The 20714-nt window shown below is 36.8% G+C and overlaps 1 protein-coding gene across 1 annotated transcript in view; it reads left to right on the top strand.

The window, feature by feature from the left end:
• Positions 1 to 16248, top strand: part of BICC1 (BicC family RNA binding protein 1) — a 117610-nt gene extending 101362 nt beyond the window's left edge. Inside the window, exons 14-21 of the mRNA XM_075154287.1 lie at positions 87 to 243; positions 1621 to 1786; positions 3127 to 3166; positions 3860 to 4014; positions 6421 to 6577; positions 9247 to 9407; positions 11711 to 11810; positions 13362 to 16248. Of these exons, the coding sequence (XP_075010388.1) occupies positions 87 to 243; positions 1621 to 1786; positions 3127 to 3166; positions 3860 to 4014; positions 6421 to 6577; positions 9247 to 9407; positions 11711 to 11810; positions 13362 to 13492 (1067 nt within the window). The 3' untranslated portion in view covers positions 13493 to 16248. The remainder of the gene's footprint in view (positions 1 to 86; positions 244 to 1620; positions 1787 to 3126; positions 3167 to 3859; positions 4015 to 6420; positions 6578 to 9246; positions 9408 to 11710; positions 11811 to 13361) is intronic.
• The last annotated feature ends 4466 nt before the right edge of the window (positions 16249 to 20714 follow it).

The raw sequence follows: 20714 nt of genomic DNA, 5'->3' as shown, positions 1-20714 counted from the left end.
TTTGTTCTATAGTTGTCATTCCTTCAGTAAGTTCACTAGAACATAAGAGGGTTTTTGTTTAACTATTCTCTTTATTGATCTTGTAGGTTGCAATGATGCTTTTGTAGAAGTGGGCATGCCAAGAAGTCCATCCCATTCAGCAAATACCAGTGATCTGAAGCAGATGATGAGCTCTTCCAAACAGGCCTGTTCTAAGAGACAAACGGTTGAATTACTGCAAGGCACCAAAAACTCTCATTTACAGTAAGTTAAACGTGCAGATACCGATTAATGGAACTTACGCCATGCAAAAATTCTTAACGTGTTTTTGTAGGTAGAAGGGGTGGTTCAGTCATAAGATACTCAAAGAGCTGATTTAAATTGGGCTTGATTTTTAATCACCTCGGGCATTAATATACCCCCAAGTTTGTGTGATAATTGCAAACTTTGAATGCTTTTTGCACATCCTAAGCATTTTTCTTTGGTTTGAAAAAAATAAATGCCTTTCCTCGCCCAAAAGAGTGGATTTTTTTCCAGAGTAACTTTCATTACCTATTTCTAAAGGGTACATTTTTGCACTTCCTTTTTTATTGATTGCTTTGAGAACAGTTCCTAACTGACAGCCTTTTTCCTTTTGTGTGTACTTGAGGCCGTTTTCTTCTTAGAAAAACGATATTCAGGACATAACAGCATGTTCTCAAACACTTCTCAATGATTTTGGTTTTTTTTTTTTTAATGAGCCAGCAGTGGGAAAGGCTCTTTTGAGTTATAATATGTCTTGGCAACACAGGTTTTGTGCTTAATGCAATGTTTTGTCCGATCTACTTGAAGTAGTGTTTTTACTATTCCTTTTGGGAACTGTTTATCATCACTCTTTTGAGATGCATATTTTCTCTTACCTGATTTATTTACACTGCTAAAGCTATAATATGTATTTCATTAATTCTGCTCTCATAGTTTAGAAATCAAAGTATTCTTGCTAACCAGACGCAGTTGTTTGTATGTCACTGGTTTGTATGTCTTGTTCTTTTTGTTGAGGATATAGTGCTCACAGTTTCCTTAGGGCATTTTTTTGGGGTAGTCCACAGCATCTAAAACATGGTCACCTGGCTTTGAAGTAAGAGTTTATGCTCTTCTAGAGCAGGCATAAAATGTGACTGATTTTTAGAAATAAAAGATTACATTAAGAGGCGTTTTGGCATGTAGGACTGCAATTATTGAAGCTTTAAAAGCAAGTAGGACCCATGTTAACTTTCTTGGTCCCCATTGTGCATCCCTCTTTTTTTCTACTACTATCAATCTGTTAAAACTGCTGAGCTGCTGGCCTGAACAAGGTTAAATGGTGTGAAGTCACACTGCGTAGGGATGTGTGATAATTCCAGATACCAGACAGCTCAAATCTGAATCTATAAACTATGCCTCATACTTGGTAATAAAGGAAGGATACACGCTTTGTTTCACTGACAGAAGGAAAAGCTGAGACTCTGGAAATATTGCTAAAAACGCTGAGATGTTTGTGTACTGGCATTTCTTGAGTTTTGCTGCCAAGCTTCTCAGGGTGAAGCTCCATTATCAAAATCGCATTGAATGTGCTGCTTGTGAAAAAGAAGGCTGGAGTTAATACTGACTTTGCTCCCACAGTACCGCAGAGAGGCTGCTCTCAGATGCAGAGTTAAGTGCTTCTGAAAGTCCCATGGCTGATAAAAAGGCTCCTGGAAGTGAACGGGCAGCAGAGCGAGCAGCAGCTGCCCAGCAGAACTCTGAAAGAGCACGTCTAGCTCCGCAGCCATCATATGTAAATATGCAGGTATGTTTCCCTGAATAAACCCAAATCTAGTGCAAAACTTGATAATTGGAAACTGAAATTACCACAGAATGCAAAGGTGACTGTTGACCAGCAGACTGACTTGCCGTTACCATTTCAGTAAAAGCATTACCCAGCAAAGTCGTTAACTCTTTCTGCTAAAGAGTGGGTTGTCAACTAAAAGTCTTGAAGACAAAAAAGCCCTTATTCTTCTGTTTAAGTACAGAGCAAATTGCATGGTTGTATTAGTCTACACAAGCATCATTCGCGTGTAAAAAATCTTATATCATTGCTTTGAGAAGAGAGTATTATATATACAAAAGACATTTTACAACTTTTCATAAGCAGCGTCAACACATTTTTTTTCTATAGCTTCAGGTTCATATACAGGGGGATTTACTGGAGTAACTACACTGGTTTTGCTTTACAAATATGGATCTGTACATATACTCCTTTTTTTTCTTGTACTGTTCCTACTCTGTTAACTACAGCCTACTACTATACTATAAAATACTTCCATGTTATTGCAAATCTCCCCAAAAAGAGAGACCCCTTTGACTGTTTGTCAAGCTGTAGTAACAGAGTAGTTTTCAGTATAGATCTATCAGTGTGGGCGTAACTAGACTGCATGGAGTAGTGGAACAAGATTAAGGTTAGTGTTTTGCAGCCCTTTTCCTTATCAGAGCTCTAGTTATTTAAAGTAGTGAATTGAACACTACATTTTTGTAGTTTTATGCATATGGTAAACTTGCTAATCCATAATTCAAAGAAGGGTAACTTATCTAACCAGGGGTATTTAAATTTCAAATCTTCCATTGTCATAGGTAGTGCAAATAGAAGCTTTTTTTAATTCTCTCAAAACTGACGTTCTTTTTCTTTCAGAGTATGAGTGCATGGAGATGAACTAAACTTGAAAGAAGATTACTAAAAATAACTGTGGTGCCTAGATTTGCTGTCTAAGATATATATTATCTTTTTTGCGCTGTTGAGGAATGTTTTAAATGCTAAGAACAGATGATTAAGGAAGAGAAACTATGCTTGAAAAAGTGTCTTTTTTAAAAAAAAAAAGAAAAATTCTGCCTAAACAGTTTGTGAATACTGCTGTAGCCTCACTCAAATGGGTATCAGATAGTTATTTAAAATCTTTGTTATCTATGTTTGAGTGAACACTTTAACTAAGGCTCTAACTGGACTACTTTCAAATTATTGTGGAGTACTTCAGGTTTCTGCTAGATGTATTCACTGGCCACTTTCAAAACCTTTGTTTTTACAAAGAGCTGAGTACTGGAATGAGATTTAGTTAGAATGGCAATTAAGCTATCTTCTGCATGTTTAATTTTTAGGCATTTGACTATGAACAGAAGAAGCTACTAGCAACCAAAGGTATGTGGATAAACAGTGACTTCTGAAAAGTTTGTTAGCACACGGCTGAAAGAATTTTCTGAAGTTTGTTTTGTAACTTAATTTTTTAATCACATTTAAAGCTGATAGTGAAACATTTGTATATTGGTTTCCATGTTCCAAAAGTTTCCTAATACCAACATAGTATAAATAACAGTATAAACAACTTGCAAGTGGGATATTCTCTGTGTGAATATATCCATATGCAAATGATCCATGTTGTTTTCAGAGACCTCACACCTGTAATACTTGTTTTTATTTGGATGCAAATTAAACTTTAAGATGTTTGTCATGTTGGTAAAGTTGCTCCTTATTTCAGGGATAAATTAAGTTACAAAATTGATAAGGGACTTAACCATATCTTTGACGCTGTTAAATATAAACCAAATACCGCCACACCAAAAGAAAACCAGAAACCCTTCTTTTTGAAACAGATATGATTCTTTTGGCTTCCTTCCAGCCCTAAGGGGCTTAACTATCTTCTGACAGAGTAAATTGCCTTAAGGAAGGGTAGGATTCAAGCTGTGTAGCAAGTGGAGGTGTTTAGAATTTACTTTTGGTGGGTTGAAGTCTATTAGCATACATGACTTCAAGGTTATCATCTCAGTACCTCTACTAAGGTTGAGATTTACTACTAAGGTTGAGATTTACTAATTTGTCTCTGTATTTTTTCAGCTATGTTAAAGAAGCCAGTTGTAACAGAAGTGAGAACTCCAACAAACACTTGGAGTGGTTTGGGGTTCTCTAAATCTATGCCTGCAGAAACTATCAAGGAACTAAGAAGAGCGAATCATGTATCGTACAAGCCATCTATGACAACTACGTATGAGGTATAAAAAACTATACTGTAATGGAAATTTTATTTCTAGTGAATGATCCAGTTGTTTCTTTTGAGAAATGTCTATAACTTTTGTAAAAAAAAAATCTTGCAGATAAGATTTTTAGCTTTCTTCTTAGGGTTCTAAATATTTTTTTTATTGTGAAAAATGTTTCTTACATAAATATTAAGGCATATGGAATACATTCAGCACAACACTCAAAATTATATCTGCTTTATAAATCTTACTCTAGCTTTATAAAAGCCTGCTCCTGAAAATGTATTTGTTTAAAGAAACTTAAAACAACCTATGGGACCAAATGTCTCAATAGTTGCAGACGAGCGGTAGAAATTTTGTAACCTAATTAAAGCAATGTGTATATAACAGATAAACTATATAATGTGAATCACTGCATGGTGGAGCAGGATGTCAGAACAAGAAATGGCTGCAGCTCATCTTATCTTCTGTTGACAAAGCTGTAGAACTGGAAGAGCTTGCTCTATTTGCACTATTCACTGGGCCCAGAAATTCCCAGGGAGAAAGCAGCCATAGGGTCTAGCGAGCCTCTTCAGAGTCCCACCATGGGAATCTTGCAGGGAATTTATGTTCCTTTCTTTTCAAAGGTGTTCTGAAGTTGCTTTTTAGTGTGTTTCCTTGCTGTAATCTTTCCCAACTTCCATAGAAACACCTTTTTCTTTGTCTCTGTCTTACTTATATAAAACGTAAATGGTATGTTTCTTCAAGACTGGGACTTCATACAGGATACATACTTCTTCTCTAGGATATACCTATCTTTTAATGCAAAAGAAATATTTAACCATGGTAAAAATGTGCCTTGGTGTTCCCCACTTGATGTGTGAACTTTTTGTCATTCAACCACATGTGATAGGTTTGGATAGATGTAATTAGCTTGCAGTAGTAACTAGAGGGAGAGAAAAAACTACAACCAAAATCTGTGCATTTTTTTTTTACATACTTTTCTATACTGATTGAGCTGGGGTTTTCCCCCAAACCATGATGCTCTGCTAAAAGTCTCTAAGCAGGCATGTCATTCTATCCAAGAGCACTGCATCTTAGTCACTCAGAGTCTGCCCATGTGCAAACCACAGGCTCAGCTCTTTCCAGAGAAATGATAGCGCGTTAGCACTCCTGTTTCCGTTGTTTGGTATGAGCTATTGTGGAAACATTTGGGGAAGCTAAAAAACTTGGATTCCTTGTATCCTTCTTCTATTTAACAGTCTTCAACATCATTGGTATTAGAGGCAGTACCACCGCGCTTCCTCCGTGCACGTTTGATGAGAGTCATGTACTGAAGTCTTTGAACAGACGTAGTAGTGGTATTACAGTCTAATGTCTGGGAACTTAATTTGTAAAATAAGCTCACCAAACATATTTCATCTTCACTTCAGTGATATTTTACTGTGCATTCAGTTTTCCAGAAACATTGGATGACATCTTTTTTACTTCACAACTTTTAGCCATCACTATGATCCTAACATAAGGTAGAGGCCCTGTCTCTTCTTGCTTTTCTGTAAGACTTGAAGTCAATTCCTGCCTTTCTTCATTTGTTGAGTCATACTAACCATAGCTCACACCTTCCCGATTCTGCCCATGACAAAGAGCTTTTGCCTTTTTTCTTCAGTGGTGTCAATTTTCCTGAATAGTAGAAAAGATTGCTGCCTCCTAAGTTATGCTTTTCAATTGGAATTTGATGTACGTGTATAGAATTAAATTGTTCGTTTGGTTCCACAATTTTTAGTTCATGTAAGTGTGTGGTATCAATAACGTCCACCTCTTTTTGGGTACATCCCCACCCAATTCCATAGTTAACTGCTGCTTTCAGGGAATATTGTTGCCTTATTTTGGAACATTCTGACCCACAGTGATGAGAGTTGATAATTAGTACTTTACAGGAATATGAAAATCTATTTTAAAAAAAAAATCTGCAAATTCACAAACCATTGCAGAATTCTTGTTGTTGTATTGTGTAGCATATTGGTGACAAGTATTGTGTGCTTGATCCTCTTATCTTCAGATAGATGTTCTGTTATGTTCTCTTCCCTGTGAAGAGATATAGTCGATAGACTGCTTTGTCTAGAATTTGTGTGGGAATTTGATACTGAGGAACGTTTTGGCAACAAACTTGGAAATACCGAGCAATTTATTTTGAAGCATGGTCTTTAAATAACTTCTGCTTAAAATCTGTAAACTGCATATGTTTTAAGAACACCTGCTGTTTTTCTGACCAATTTGCAATTATTTGACTATTGATCAACTGCCAAAAGAATGTTTGCAAGCATTAAAAGCTGTTTTTTGTTTTTGTTTTGTTTTTTTTTAAACTGAGATGCTTCAAAGAGAACATCTGAGTCACAATGAAACTTCTGTTTTCTGCCCAAATTTTCTTTTTTTGATTTGCAGGGTTCATCAATGTCTCTGTCACGGTCCAACAGTCGGGAGCACCTGGGAAGTGGCAGTGAATCTGATAACTGGAGAGACCGTAATGGGCTTGGACCCACAGCTCATAATGAATTTGTCTCCTCAATTGGCAGCCCAAAACGGAAACAAAATAAGTCAGGTTAATAATTTCTTAAGATCTGATTAAAAAAAAAAAAAATCATATTGATAGCAATGAATATTTATTTTAATATAAATGTTTCCTGACATCACTAAGGATTTAAATTACCGGTACCTGTAAGGTAAACTTATTTTACAAATTGAAAAGTGAAAGCATATGCAAGATTGTGTAACATGATATATGAATAATGGTCCAAAAGGAAAACTTTTGAAGAAATTTTATAAATGCAAGACATTCTTGCTGAAAGCTCTTTGCTGTCTTGGAAGGGGTTTTTCAAGGTGTACTGAAAACAGACCTATATAAAAGCTTATTTCTAGACTACTATCGTTCTGCTCTGTTATCGATGCCACAACAACAGCCAGGTATTTATTGGGTTATTTTCTCGCTGGTGGAGAAGTCATAATCTGTGCTGATCTCGAATTTTAAAGCATGATTCTCTTTATGGTGATAAAATAAGACTGTCCATATGTTTGGCATGGCTTAGCACATGATTTTAAACACTGGTTTCTGTGGATACGGGCTGTAAATTTTGTAATTACTTTTTAAACAATGTTTAAAACTTATAAATTAAAATTTTACTTCAGTTGAACTCTTTGAAACTTAATTTCATTTATTTTAATAATGAATACATGAATTTAATATTTGTTAAATTTAATTTATTAATTAAAATTTAATAATTTTAATAATCTTAATACATGCCTTTCTGAAAGAGTGAAAAATGGAGGTAGAGAATACTGGTCCATACTAACTAACTGCATTATGGGGAAATAACTATTATGGCTGTTTTTACTTTTTTTTTTGTTGCATTTTTCTTATAAAGGTGAATAAAACCTAAATCCCAGATTAACTACCAAGTACACAGATAGTAAAAGTTGGACATCCTAAGAAAGGATAGTTTCAATTAGAGAAAATATTCATGGTTGGTATACTTGTAATTATTTATGATTTTAAAAAGCACATTAGTTCAGCTGTGAATGGCTGCATACCATATTCTAAGTACTCACAGAACAAGAGAGATGAAAAGATTATCCTTGAAATCAAGCCATTGATGTTTCCAAGTTAATTGGACAAAAATGGAAGCTCTAGGTTAATCAAAATAAATTAAAATGTATTTATTAAAATTGTAAATTTTAAATTGGATTAAAAATGTAATTACATATGCATTAGAAGAAAATTAGAAACATGAATACATTGGCAGTGAGGGAAACTGTTCTATAGCAGCTGTAACTTTCCCAGAGAATGAAATGTGTGGAGGAGGGAGGAAAGAAATAGTTATGAGTTGGGTGAACAAATGTATTTACCTTAATGTATGGGTGCCAGAGTACCAAAATGTAAGTCTTCATTGACACATTTGCATAATTGTGTTGAATTTCTTCTTTGTTTTTCCTGACTGTACCAGTAAGAAGTATTTCTTAATACTCAGTTTTCAATACATGACCTTGCATAATCTGTCCTGAGTGTAGGATCGTGAATTTCTGTTTGGGTATTTTTAGTGTTATCTTACTCTGATAGTGAAGAAATTGAGGCACTACCTTTTAAAGTCTAAAAAAAATCAACTTAGTTGTTGCTTCATTTGTCAAATTTAATGTTCACATTTTCAACATTGAATGGTTTACTGTGTTTTAAAACTCTCTTTTCCAAATTGGAGCTGAGGTTGATAGAAATTCTCCAAACTCTGTAAATCTGATCCCAAGTGCTTCTAACTAGTCTGTGCCCAGAAAATAAGAAATGTAGCATAGCCAGTTGTGAAAAATGGTGGTTTTCCTATCCTATTGGCATTCTGTAATGGAAGCCATAGCATAAGTCTCGGGGGCAATCATAATTTTACTCACCTGGAAAAGTATCCTTTACCTCCTGCAAGCCTCTTATGCATTCACTGTTCTTCTCTGTGTCTGTAACAAGGGAGGGAGCACTCACAATGGCCTCATTTACACAAATGCCTGACACACTCCCTGGGAGCTATCCTTTTCTTATGCAGCATGAGGAAGAATAATTATAAACTACATGATTACATACTATCAGTATGCACACACAGAGGAAAGGGATTGCACTACTAAATTGGTTTTCTTGCGTTTTGTAAGAACCTCACCCTGGAAACTTTTCTTTAAAGATACACCTTTTCGGAATGTAATTTAAAATTGTATAGGGAGCGTATTGCCAGTTTTAGTCTTTTAGAAAACTATTGCATTTATTTTTTGTCTGTATTGTACTGAAATAATAGCCAAATCATGTGGCTACTAGGTAGTTTCTTTACCAGGAATTGCTCCAGCATGGTTTTCTCCCGATCCAGACCAAAAAGGGCTGGTTGCATTTGTGTGCAATGGTGTTTTCCAAAATATTGACTGGAGAAAAGAGGAGAGGGCTTAAGAGGAGGAAAAGCAATGGGGTCTTGCAGCTCTTTTCCCTGTAAGAGTTCCTGACTTGTATCCATGTGACCGTTCACATAATGTGTTTTTATTCTTTCTGTAGAAAACAAACACTGGAACTTAATTAACAAAAAAATTGCCTTATGTTGTTCATTATCTCAGGCCACTGAGAGGCTTTTTTTGCCAAATAATGAAGATTTAAGTATTTTGTTCATTTAATGATCTAATTGAATACAATGTTGATATGACAGAAAATTGTGCACTTCTGTGACATGACTAAAACATGCATTTCTTCCCTTTTAGCTGAACACTATCTCAGTAGCAGTAATTACATGGACTGCATTTCCTCGCTGACAGGAAGCAATGGCTGTAACCTGAACAGTTTGTTCAAGGGATCTGATCTGCCTGAGCTGTTCAGCAAACTTGGTTTGGGCAAATACACAGACGTATTCCAACAGCAAGAGGTTAGTATTCCTTCGAAAGACACCTTTGTGTTTGTAGCACGTTTTCCAGCAGTAGTTGTTCTGTCTCTTGACCAAAGCCACTAAGAAGTCTCACTTTGTGACAGGATTTTCATGAGCTGTTCTTTGAAAGCTGTATCACACGTCTTTCAATTTCGAGATAGCCAGCCTGGACAGTTGACCTGCACCTTTGATTTATACTTAACAAAGAATTAAACTAGGCTTTGGTTTTTGGGGGTTGTTTTGGTTTTTTTTTCCTCCCCTGTTCAAGGAAGCTTAAACCTTGGCTCCTACTTGTAAACTAGGATGCTAACTAGAATTTAATAGCTTTCGGTCAACTTCATGTATAGGTTATGGAAATCCAGTCTGCATTCAGTAGTAACGTCTTGTCTTGGCCAATGCTGGGGTCACATATATTCATCCCTCGCCTCTTCCCCTCTGTGCCAGTTGACTTCCTTTGATCCACTCCCAACAGGGAGATACGGTCAGTCATCTCTGAGCTTTCCACTTCCACACCAACTAATCTCAGTTCAGTCCAAGTCGTAGTATTTCATGTCTGTAGGATCCTATATAGGTAGAGTCAGCTTGGTTATCTGCATAGTTTATTCTGTTGACAGATCTAACTGTGTGACAAAAGTACAGTGAGCCCAGCTGCCAGCCTTACTGGCTTAGGCATAGGGCACCTGAGCTTGTCCTGAAAATGCTGTAGTTGTATGTGGGAAGTTGTATGTGTCACACTGCTGGAATTGGGTGTATTAGGGAGCAAAACAGATGTCCGTGTGGGTTGTGTCAGTACCTCATGTGGTACAGGGGAAGGACCACAGCTGAATTTGGCATCTTCCTGTGTTCTGGACCCCTATGTCTGCTTTGCATGTTTATCAGCAGTGAGGCCTGCACCAGTGGCTGGTCTCGGATTTGCACCTGCATGTTTTCTTCTTATAGACCACACAAAGTGGGTTTTTGCACAGATTGCCATGTCATTAAAAGAACCGTGCATGTGTTCATGAAGAACAAACTCCAAGAGGACCTTCCATTCATGTTGCATAAATTGCTCTGGTGTACCAATAATTTAGCTTCAGATTTGCTTCCACGAGAGGAAAACTGCACACACAAGGGGCACACTGAAGTGCGTACTGCACTATTCCAAGGGTAGACATGAGACAAATTTGTACCTTCTCCTGTGCACTAAGTCATTCAAGTATATGCGCTCACAGAATCGTCCCGAGTCCACTGAAGTGTATTGCTGCTGTCTCAGCCCGGGGGCAGCTGGATCTGGTGTGTTTCCTGCCAGCATTTCTTGTTTCTCTCTAATCATGCTGCTTAAGTGCTGTGGGGGAATTTTATTCCTGTGCAGTACTGCACAAAAGTGCTTAGGAACTGACTGCGGCTGAGCTAATAAACTCTTTTTTGGATTGCAAAGCACTGGCAGTTGTGGGATAGACACCACCATGGGTTTGCCTACAACCAGTCTGAAAGTGGCAAGGTCAGTCCTCAATCTGAGCCAATAAATCCAGCTGTGCCTCAATTAATTCTGTGTACAATTCCTCAGATTTATCTCCTCTGTACTCCCTTGCATGTTCCATAATACCCATATTATCCAGTCATTAATTCTTTCCTATTAGCTTAGTCACTCTCCTAAAAAGGAGAGATGGCTGTGTTCGTTTCTAACACTAAAGACAGCTTTTGTTTGACAGGTGGGTTTTTGTTTTGTTTTTTCTTACCTCGAGTTGCTGATTAGATGTGAGAGGAGCCAAGTAGTTTGGCCAGAGTGAAAACTAAACAATTTTCCACTATGTTTCTGTGAATTGTATTAGGAGCAAAAAAACCACAAACATACATGGTTGCACACACTTTGGAATGCTGTGAAATACTCAGTGCTTTAACTCAAACGTGTCACCAGTAGTTGGGCAATCATCCTCTGCTAACTTAATATAGTCCGAAGCACCTACCATATCTACAGACATATATACATGGCTATTCCCAAGTACTTTGTAGCAATTGTGGTAAATACTCAAAATCTCAAGAGTCACAAATAAATAAGATTAATTGATCTTCTGTGCTTTTCTAAAACTGCTCGCTTTTTAGTTTCTCTTTATCAGAAATGCAGAGTAGCAAATTAAGCGACTGTGTGAAGAAGCCATTGGAAAGCAATGATTGCTGTTTACATGTAAAGAATAAGTTGGCAGAGTAACTGTGAAATGGAATAGGAAAAAAAAATTGTGAAGCTATTCTGAACCACGTTTATGGCTCAATACTTTTGGGGAGCGACTTGTTTTGCATAATTTTCGTGTTTCTTTTTACTCTAGATTGATCTGCAGACATTCCTTACTCTTACTGATCAAGATTTGAAAGAGTTAGGAATTACCACTTTCGGTGCCAGAAGAAAAATGCTGCTTGCAATCTCAGGTAAATAACACAGATTATCATTTGTTGATTTTAAGTATTGTTTGTATTCTTCTCACTTGAGTTGTGTGTTTATTGTTGACAAAGGATCTTGGAAAGACTGAAAAGTAACAATCTAGTCTGCAGAGGTCATATTGGCTTGCCCTCATCAGAAGGCACTTAAAACCAGGCTTTATAGAGCTTTCACATTACCAAATGTGATTTCAGTTGCATAGTCCTGTGTCCCCTTGTAAAGTTGGAGCTTGGTAGAAAGTTGGTTTCACAGCAAATTGTGAACTTTTGTTTTATGCCCCAAAACTGTGGGTCGTAGCAGCTCTGGGATTACAGGCTCTGCGGAGTCTGAACGACACTACATACTGGTCAGAACTGGCATTTTCATGCTTTTGGTTCCCTGTCCTCCCCTTGATTAGCAGAGCAATCACCCTACTGGGAAAAACTGCCTGGTTTGGGGGGGCTTTGTTTTTGGTTTGGTTTTTTGTTTGGGTTTGTTTTTTTTTTCCCCCAAGGCCAGTTGTTTCTGCAAAATGTGTAGGTTTAAAAAGAAACATATAACTCCTATTTGGAATTTTTCCAACCCACTTTAATTAAAAGGTTGTCTTGTACCCTACATGCAGAAAGATGAAGGCCAAATGTAATTTCTTACAATGTGTTGTAGTATATAATGCCTAACAGATTTTTTTCTAATTGTAATAAATAGCATGAGATTTCATATTATATTGTCTAGGCAATGAATCTGTATTAGAGGAAGAGTTTTCTTCAGATGCTTCATTGTAACACTAGATCATTTTTTTCTTGATTTGCATCTCTTCTACTGATGCCATTAGTGAATGTTTTCTATGAATTTAAAATGGTGGCATAGAGAGGATAAAAATGCAATGTACTTAGTTCAATAGCAGTCATGAAAATCTATGTAATCTTTCAGTGATTTGTATCTATCATGGAGTTTGTTTACAAGAATAGAAAAGTGGGGAAAAGAAAAACATTTTGGATGAGCATTTGCTAATACAAGCTTAGGGTGCATGTTTGAAGGAGAGGTGAGCATCTGTTTTTTCTAAAAGTCCTTCCTAAAATATTGCTTTAGTGTTGTTTTTAAAATAAAGAATTGTGCATTGAGAAATTATCAAGTTGCTAATAAGCTTTTCTGTCATCTCAGTTTACAGTGCATGGTTGTGCTGCAGCTGTACGTTCTGTGCGCATGTACCTTCAGGCATATTGCAGCCTTTGAGTATTATAACAGAACCTTTTGAAAGCTTTCAGCTATGTCAATTCCATCTAAATCAATATTGCAAAATATTACCTACTCCGCGCTGTATCAGTGCCAATAAGAATTGCATCATATAGACGCCTGCGTCCCAAGCAGCCTCTGAGTTTTAACCTGGCACTCTTACTATCCTGTTGAATTGTGACACTGAAGGAGTACCTCAGACATTTTCAGTTCATACTGTTCTGTATAAAATATTTTGTTTGCTTAAATAGAAGTTTTGCTTTTTGTTTAGATCAAAATATTAAAATTAATTTCTGATGAGAGATTTTTTTTGTGTGTGACCTTTATAGAACTGAATAAAAACCGAAGAAAGCTCTTTGACCCATCAAACATACGTGCCTCATTCCTGGAAGGTGGAGCTAGTGGAAGACTGCCGCGTCAGTATCATTCGGACATTGCTAGTGTTAGTGGTCGCTGGTAGCAGTAAGTTGTGGCTCAGAAAGTCAGCTGTAAAGATGGACATGGCAATCCTGTGGACAGCCTTCACTGCACACCACCCTCTGCACTTTGGGAGTTTGGGTGTCAAGGACCAAAGCATTTTGTCTGCACAATACTGTGCCAAAAAAAGGAGAGAACACATTTTGTCTGTTGTCTTTCAAAACACCAAATGTGGGTTACGATTTACTCGTGTAGATTGGACAGAATTTGCAATAGTAATAATATAGGGTTCTTTGTTTAGTATTTTATTACCTATAACTATAATGTATGCACTGAATTTTTACTTTGTTGAATGAAGGAAGAATGAAGAGCTGGGATGCCAGAGAGCATTGATTTTGGTTTTATCAAGATGGATTTTTCTGGTACTGCTTAAAATAATTATTGAGGTCTTTCTGCACTTTACATGTTCTGATTTCTTGTCCTGTGGAAATTTCTCTTTCATTTCCATATCAATTTTTATATTGGCACTAATCAAATTTTTTTCAGGTGTTCCTGCATTAAGTCACATCTCACTATAATGGTACTAGAAACTGGTTCTTACGCAGATATTTCCCTCTCTCTGTCTCCCCGGTAGTTATCTGAAGAGATTGTTCCAAAATCAAGCCACTTGGTAGTGGACCAGTCCTATTATGCTCTTATGAAGCAGTGTAAGGCTGCTTGCAATAATACTCACTCACTGTAACAGATGCAATGAAAGACCAAAATGGACCTTGCAATATTAACCCTTTGCAGTCATCATATTTAACTGCTGCCTGTTATGCTAAAACTGTTTTTAATGGTTGTCTCAAAGCAAAGGGCTATTTTTAGTACCCTGCCACTAAAGGACACTTATTTATATCAGACTTTTATTTTTAGATTCTATACACCTACAATACGTAACAGATTAAACTGATCTACTGCAGATTTATGGTAGAGAATGAAAGGCATTCATCAAACTAGAGCTCTGGGCTGTCAGTTTGATTAAACAGACAACTAATCTAATTTTGACAAGACAGCACTGTTGCCATTTAATAAATGATGCATATTACTTACATGACTATGCATGCAGCAATTAAGCGACCTACATAAAATAGGTGTAATAGCATCTGTTTTATTCAATCTAGATTTGTAATTGTCAGCTGCAGAAGTGTTTAAAACTCTGGAGAGGAACTATTTCTGAAACAAGTTATGTTCAACAGAAAGAGTCCATATTATAAGTGGCTGGAGCTAACTATTGCATTCTTGTACTGTGAAAGTCCAAATAATTTGGCAATATTATTCTTCTGTCTTTACAGATGTCTTGTTATGGGTTTATGAAGGGTTCTGATATAATGAAGGAATTCATAAAGTGCCTCTTTCTGCAATGCAATATGAAGTTTCCAAACATTAATTTGTTGAAAAGCATTCCCATAAGAAATATTGTGAATTACCTCTACTGTAATGTAATATTTATGTTCAGTGTACAAGCCTTTTGAGATGGACATAAACCACTGTCAAGTGCTCTTAACAGAAGGCATTAGAATAACACTTACAGTAGTTGGTTTTTATGCAAAAATGGGTGAGAAATAGTTTTGACACTTTCCATGGATAATTCTTTGAAGGTGAGAATACAAGTATAGAGAAATTCGCACACACAAAGGGAATTTAAAGCAACTATTAACTGAGGGCGTAGATGATCAAGCAATAATGTAAAGCCTTGTTGCGGTTAGCAAAAAATAACTGCTCAGTACTCATTTCAGCCATATCTACTTAATGGTGTATAGCTGGGTGACTTCCCCTGTAGATCAAGTAGCAGTTAGCTTCCTCTGGTTTTAAAACTGTACTAGAGATCTGAATGCATAAAACTGCATCTTGTACGCACGCAGTTGTTCACATCAAAGTTACTGTGCTCAAATGCCAAAAGTCAATATCCACATATCTATGAGATATTTGTGTGTATGTGTGTTACAGGGGCAAGAGCAACTTCATGGAAATGCTCGTGGAAGCCACAACTTCTAATTCTAAAACTATTCACACTGTCCTTACTTCTAAGCATGTAAATAGTTCCATTTACAAGGACTATTTATGTGCTTACAGATAAGCTGTCATTTAAATGTTGGCATTTGCAAGACCAGTGTCTGCAAAACAAATTGTATTCAGTCATGTTAACTTTATAAAATATTTTTAATGTAATAAATATTCAGCAACACTTTGTACAGAATTTTCTGCAACCCCTTCTTGCTTATTTTGCCTAAACTTAAAAGCATCAAAAATCCTTTACACTCTTAGATTTTTAGTCTTTCGTAAGTACATACTATGTATCTAGACAGTCCTATACTCAGAAGCTGGCTTTATTACAGTGTTAAGTTGATGTGGTCTTTTGCTGAGCAGTGCTTATATCATCTACACCAAAGTGAAGAATTTCCCATTAACAACATTATTTTTCAATAGGACTTCACACAAAAAAAGAACACACTGGAAGAAAAAAATTTCTCACTTATTTTGATTCCACAAAGGGAATATGACAGTACAGTGTACCGTATTGTTAGTGTTATATTATGCACAAATATTTGACTTGCTACATAAAAATGTTAGTTTTAAATCTGTGCCTTAATAGTGACCAGTTATCTGTAAATATAGAGCAGATACAGATTGTATTTTTGTGGGTTGTGTCCTTTTAGTGATTTTTTTTTTAATAAAAGATGAAATTAAAACATTAAAAATGGGAATTTTCAAAACTAATCAATGTTGCATAAAATAAATTTATATAACTCCCTTGTATTCTGATTGGTTAATGAAGTATTTTTATATAGACCCAGTTCCAGGGGTGCTTGCTTGTTAATAAAATATAAAAAGCAGTATTTGTCATAATTGCAACATGTTTCTTTCACATGCTAATGCTCTGTGTGTTTTACTGTTCTTTTTATATTGCATACAGTGTGTTTGTCTGGTTTTTAAATGAGAATGCTTTCTTGAGATACCTCTCCTTAAAAATGAGTATGGAAGGAGTTAAATTATCCTGGGTTCAATTCATAGCAGGTTTTAATGGTTTGGCTTACATAAGTTCTATTCTCTCTTTGGTCTTCCCATTTTAATGACTGTATAAGTTTTGGTCTGGTTAGCAGGATGTATGTACTCTTTCATGATGGTCATTATACTATCACTTCCAGTGTAGAAGTGGAAAAAAACAATAGGGATTCTTTATTTGGGATGCTGGCCACGCAACCAGTCAGAATCTAGTGAGAGGCATAGCTTTCACACTGAGGTAATATGTACATAATGTTACATCAGTCTTGTCTGTTTGCTTGACACGTAGCGATACAAGTTTAATACTACTTACCTCACTCAGTGCATTCAGGCGTTTCATGATTCCAGCCTAATGTTTTCTTTGTTAACTATTTTATACACACAGGTCTCCACTTAAACTACAGTATTCCTGGCTCACTGACTTTTTAAAAATCTGTGAGTTATTTTTCTGAATACCTACGGGGAATTGCAGATGTGGGAACAAGTCTGGGAAGGGCACAGATCAACAAACCCTTCTGTTGAGGACAATTGAAGGGTATGGTGCTGCCAACTCACAAGGCATTGGCATAAACTACGTGGCAATTGCACAGGCAGGTGGACTTGCAAATTGCGCAGCGTTTCTGATGCCTGAGCAATAGTGAGCTACAGAGGTCTGAAACAAGGTCGTTTCCTTTGTGAACCATTTATTTGGGAATATAGCTTCTAATGGACCACCGGCAGAGTGGTAAAGATGGTGTGGAAAGAGGAGGAACGGTGATGGAGCATCAGAACTAGATGGCCGCTGTCCTTGCAGCGCGAGCCGTGTTCCCAGCAGTTGGCATGGCATGCCATGAACAGGATTGCTTCCTGAACAAAGAGGCTTCACCGTCCAGATGCTCATCACCTCTCTCTGCTACCAGTCAGAAGAGCAAAACTGGTGATTTCCAGTCTGAAGAGGAAGATGTCTGAGAGAAAAGAGATGGATTCTCCAAGCTGTGTAAAGGTTAACAGTGAGACATCTGTCCTTACTGTTTGACCCCACCCCAGTCAAACTCTTGGGGGAGGAGACTTTATTTTTCCAAAGTCCTGGAAAACATGATTACAATAGGTGTACGAGTACTGTTGCAGGCTGGTCAGGAAAGGTGTGGTAGGCAAGGATATTCAGAAATTTGTGCTTGTACTATGAAGTAAGCAGAGAAGCATTTGATTCCAGACAAGTCTGGACACTGCTGGAGCTACCTTTTATACTTGAAGAACCGGCTTGCTTTGTGTCACAGACATCTGAGCAAAAGAAAGGCTTGGCTTTTATTTGGAGTTGCTGCAAAGTTCTTGAGGATTTGAGAAGATGAAAAAGCAAATGGACTCCTAGAAATTTTTGCAATATGCATCATTGGTGTCTACAATATTTTTGACAGCTTCTCTGAAAGTGGAGAACTGTCAAGACATGTAGGCAGCTAGGGAAAGTGTTTACAGAATGCCTGAAATGGTTAAAAGACAAATGAGCTCTTATTTTGAATTGGGTGCAGTTGTGAGTGAGGAAAACCTGAAAAGCACCACACAACAAACTCATGCTTTTGTTATAAATTTCCTTTATTTTTCTTTTGGCTTAAGATACTCTCTGGGGCATTTCTATATCTGAAAACTAAATCCAGAAATTACAAGAGGCTTTTTGCAGATTATGATTTGCCATTGTATTAAGGAAAATTTGGGTTTTTTCTTTGTTTCCTGTGCTACATACAGAAGTTTCTGTTTATAGTGTTCTTGATTTTAATGTTTTACATGATTTCATGAATCAACAAAGAAATTTTATTTATTTTTTAAATCTTATTTATTTTATAAATCTGATTTTATAAATCTTATTTATTTTATAAATTTTATTTATTTTATTTTATAGGCTCGATAGGAGTCAGCAGTGTGCCCTGGCAGCCAAAAGGGCAAACTGCATCCTGGAATGCGTTACAGCATAACCAGCCCGTCAAAAGAGGTGATTGTCCCGCTGTATTCAGCATTGGTGCAGCCTCACCTGGAGTACTGTGTGCAGTTCTGGGCCCCACCATTTAAGAAGGATGCGAAGGTCCTTGAATGCATCCAGAGGAGGGCAACAAAGCTGGTGACAGGGCTGGAAGGCATGTCCTATGATGAGCTGTTAAGGACTCTGGGCTTGTCTAGTTTGGAGGAAAGGAGGCTGAGGGATGACCTCATTGCTCTCTACAGCTTCCCGAAGAGGGGAAGTGGAGAGGGAGGTGCTGGTCTGTTTTCCCTGGGATCCAGTGATAGGATGCATGGGAATGGTTCAAAGCTGCGCCAGGGCAGGTTTAGACTGGACATTGGGTAGCATTTCTTTACCGAGAGGGTGGTCAAACACTGGAACAGGCTTCCTAGAGAAGTGGCCGATGCCCCAAGCCTGTCAGTGTTTAAGAGGCATTTGGACAATGCCCTTAACAACAAGCTTTAACTTTTGGTCAGCCCTGAGTTGTTCAGGCAGTTGGACTAGGAGATCATTGTGGGTCCCTTCCAACTGAAATATTTTATTATATTCCATAAATCAAAATAAAGTAATAGAATACTCATATTTGCCATTTTTTAATATTGACACAACTATTAGGTTGTTAATTAGATTATTGTTTCTTCTCACTTTGATGAAAGTAAACTATTAACAGACTGAAATGTTAACAATACTTACTGTAATAAGATTTAATAGAAAAAGAACCATAAGGAAAAACAAAAACAATTAACTCATAACTTCTCATCAAAAAACAAGTTTTCAGCCTTGAAGGAAAAAAATTGCAAACTCTCAAGTTGTTTTTTTTTTTCATAAATAGTTCAGAAAATACTCTGAAATTCTTGGAATTACATTTAAGTATATTTACAGTGTATTGTTTTGTTATTCCCAGTACTCTTTAGAATATCTAGAGCTATAATTACAAGAAGTATTCCATTAATTTCTTTTGACATTGAATTGAATCAGAGTAGATATGAATTATGTTGGGAAATGAAGATACCTGATTATGAAGATGCAAAAACTTACATGCTAGTCAAAGCATCATCTAATGTCAAGTTTCTCCACTCTTCTAAGGAGTAAGATTTGGGCAATATTTGCTCTACTGAGAAATGCTGAATGATTCCAGATGTTTGACGAAAATATGAAGATGAATACATTGTGATGGAAATTACGTAGTTTGTGCCAAAACTGTGTTGCAACTTCATGGAAACTAACAGATGGAAAAAGCAAAACATAATATGAGAAAAAAAACACCAATTATATAACGAAGTCAAAATTTGTCACTTCTAACAATGGGTGATGAATGTTTTAAGAAATAATGTTGACACTAATGTAATAACCCTAGGACCATGAATTGATATGGATGTTGTTACACTTTTTTGCTATGATAAAAATAGCTTCATCATAGTTTGTCATCTGTGAAGGATAGAAAATTTGAAGAGGCCTGAAATGCACATGGCACTAGGTTATGGTTCCCAAAATTAAAACCACAGAAAATGCAATCTCATGCTGTATATGGACCACATATAGAAGAGAAGTGGAAAAGATGTAAGATTTTTTGGGGGAAGGATTACATAAGAGAGCTTCAGTGGACAGTAAATCTTGCCATACATGATGTGAATATACTAAGGGAAAAGGAAGATGGAACCCAAGAATGAATCCATGTTGAAGCAAAAGAAAATTAACGTTCAGATACAACAAAACATTCACAACCTTTTCCTCTATAGCAGGAGTCTTTCCACCATGCAGCAGAACAGTTTTTGGTTTCTCAAGAGTAAGCCTCTATTTTCATGCCTAAGCTCACCTCAGTGTGAAGTTGCTATTGTATGGTACCAAAAGATCCTTACTCTTAAATAGCTTGAGTGCAGCATTGGATGCTTAGCAATGACAGTTCAGTAGTAAAAATGCTGATCCTTTAGGTACTGAAAGATATTTTTTATGTAGTTCAGCATCTAGAAATCAGATTTGAATCTTGCTTGGAAACTGGATGGGAGACAACTAGCTAACTAATCCCTATGGGCCAATAGATGGTTTTGTGCAGCTATATTAAAATTATCTTCATCCCAGCAGTGTTTCCCCTTGCACCAAGCGGTGACAATAGCCAGCAAGCTGGAATGCTGAAGGCATCTGTCACATAGGAAGGCTCCTCCTGAGCATGCCTCCAGCACTGGTTTATCTTCCATGTTCACTGAAAGTGGTTGCAGATGCTCCATTGTTGACTCAGTGCTTTCTTTCCATT

Source organism: Calonectris borealis, chromosome 7 (genome assembly GCF_964195595.1).
Source record: "Calonectris borealis chromosome 7, bCalBor7.hap1.2, whole genome shotgun sequence".
Taxonomy (NCBI): domain Eukaryota; kingdom Metazoa; phylum Chordata; class Aves; order Procellariiformes; family Procellariidae; genus Calonectris; species Calonectris borealis.
This window is presented reverse-complemented; position numbering and strand designations above follow the sequence as displayed.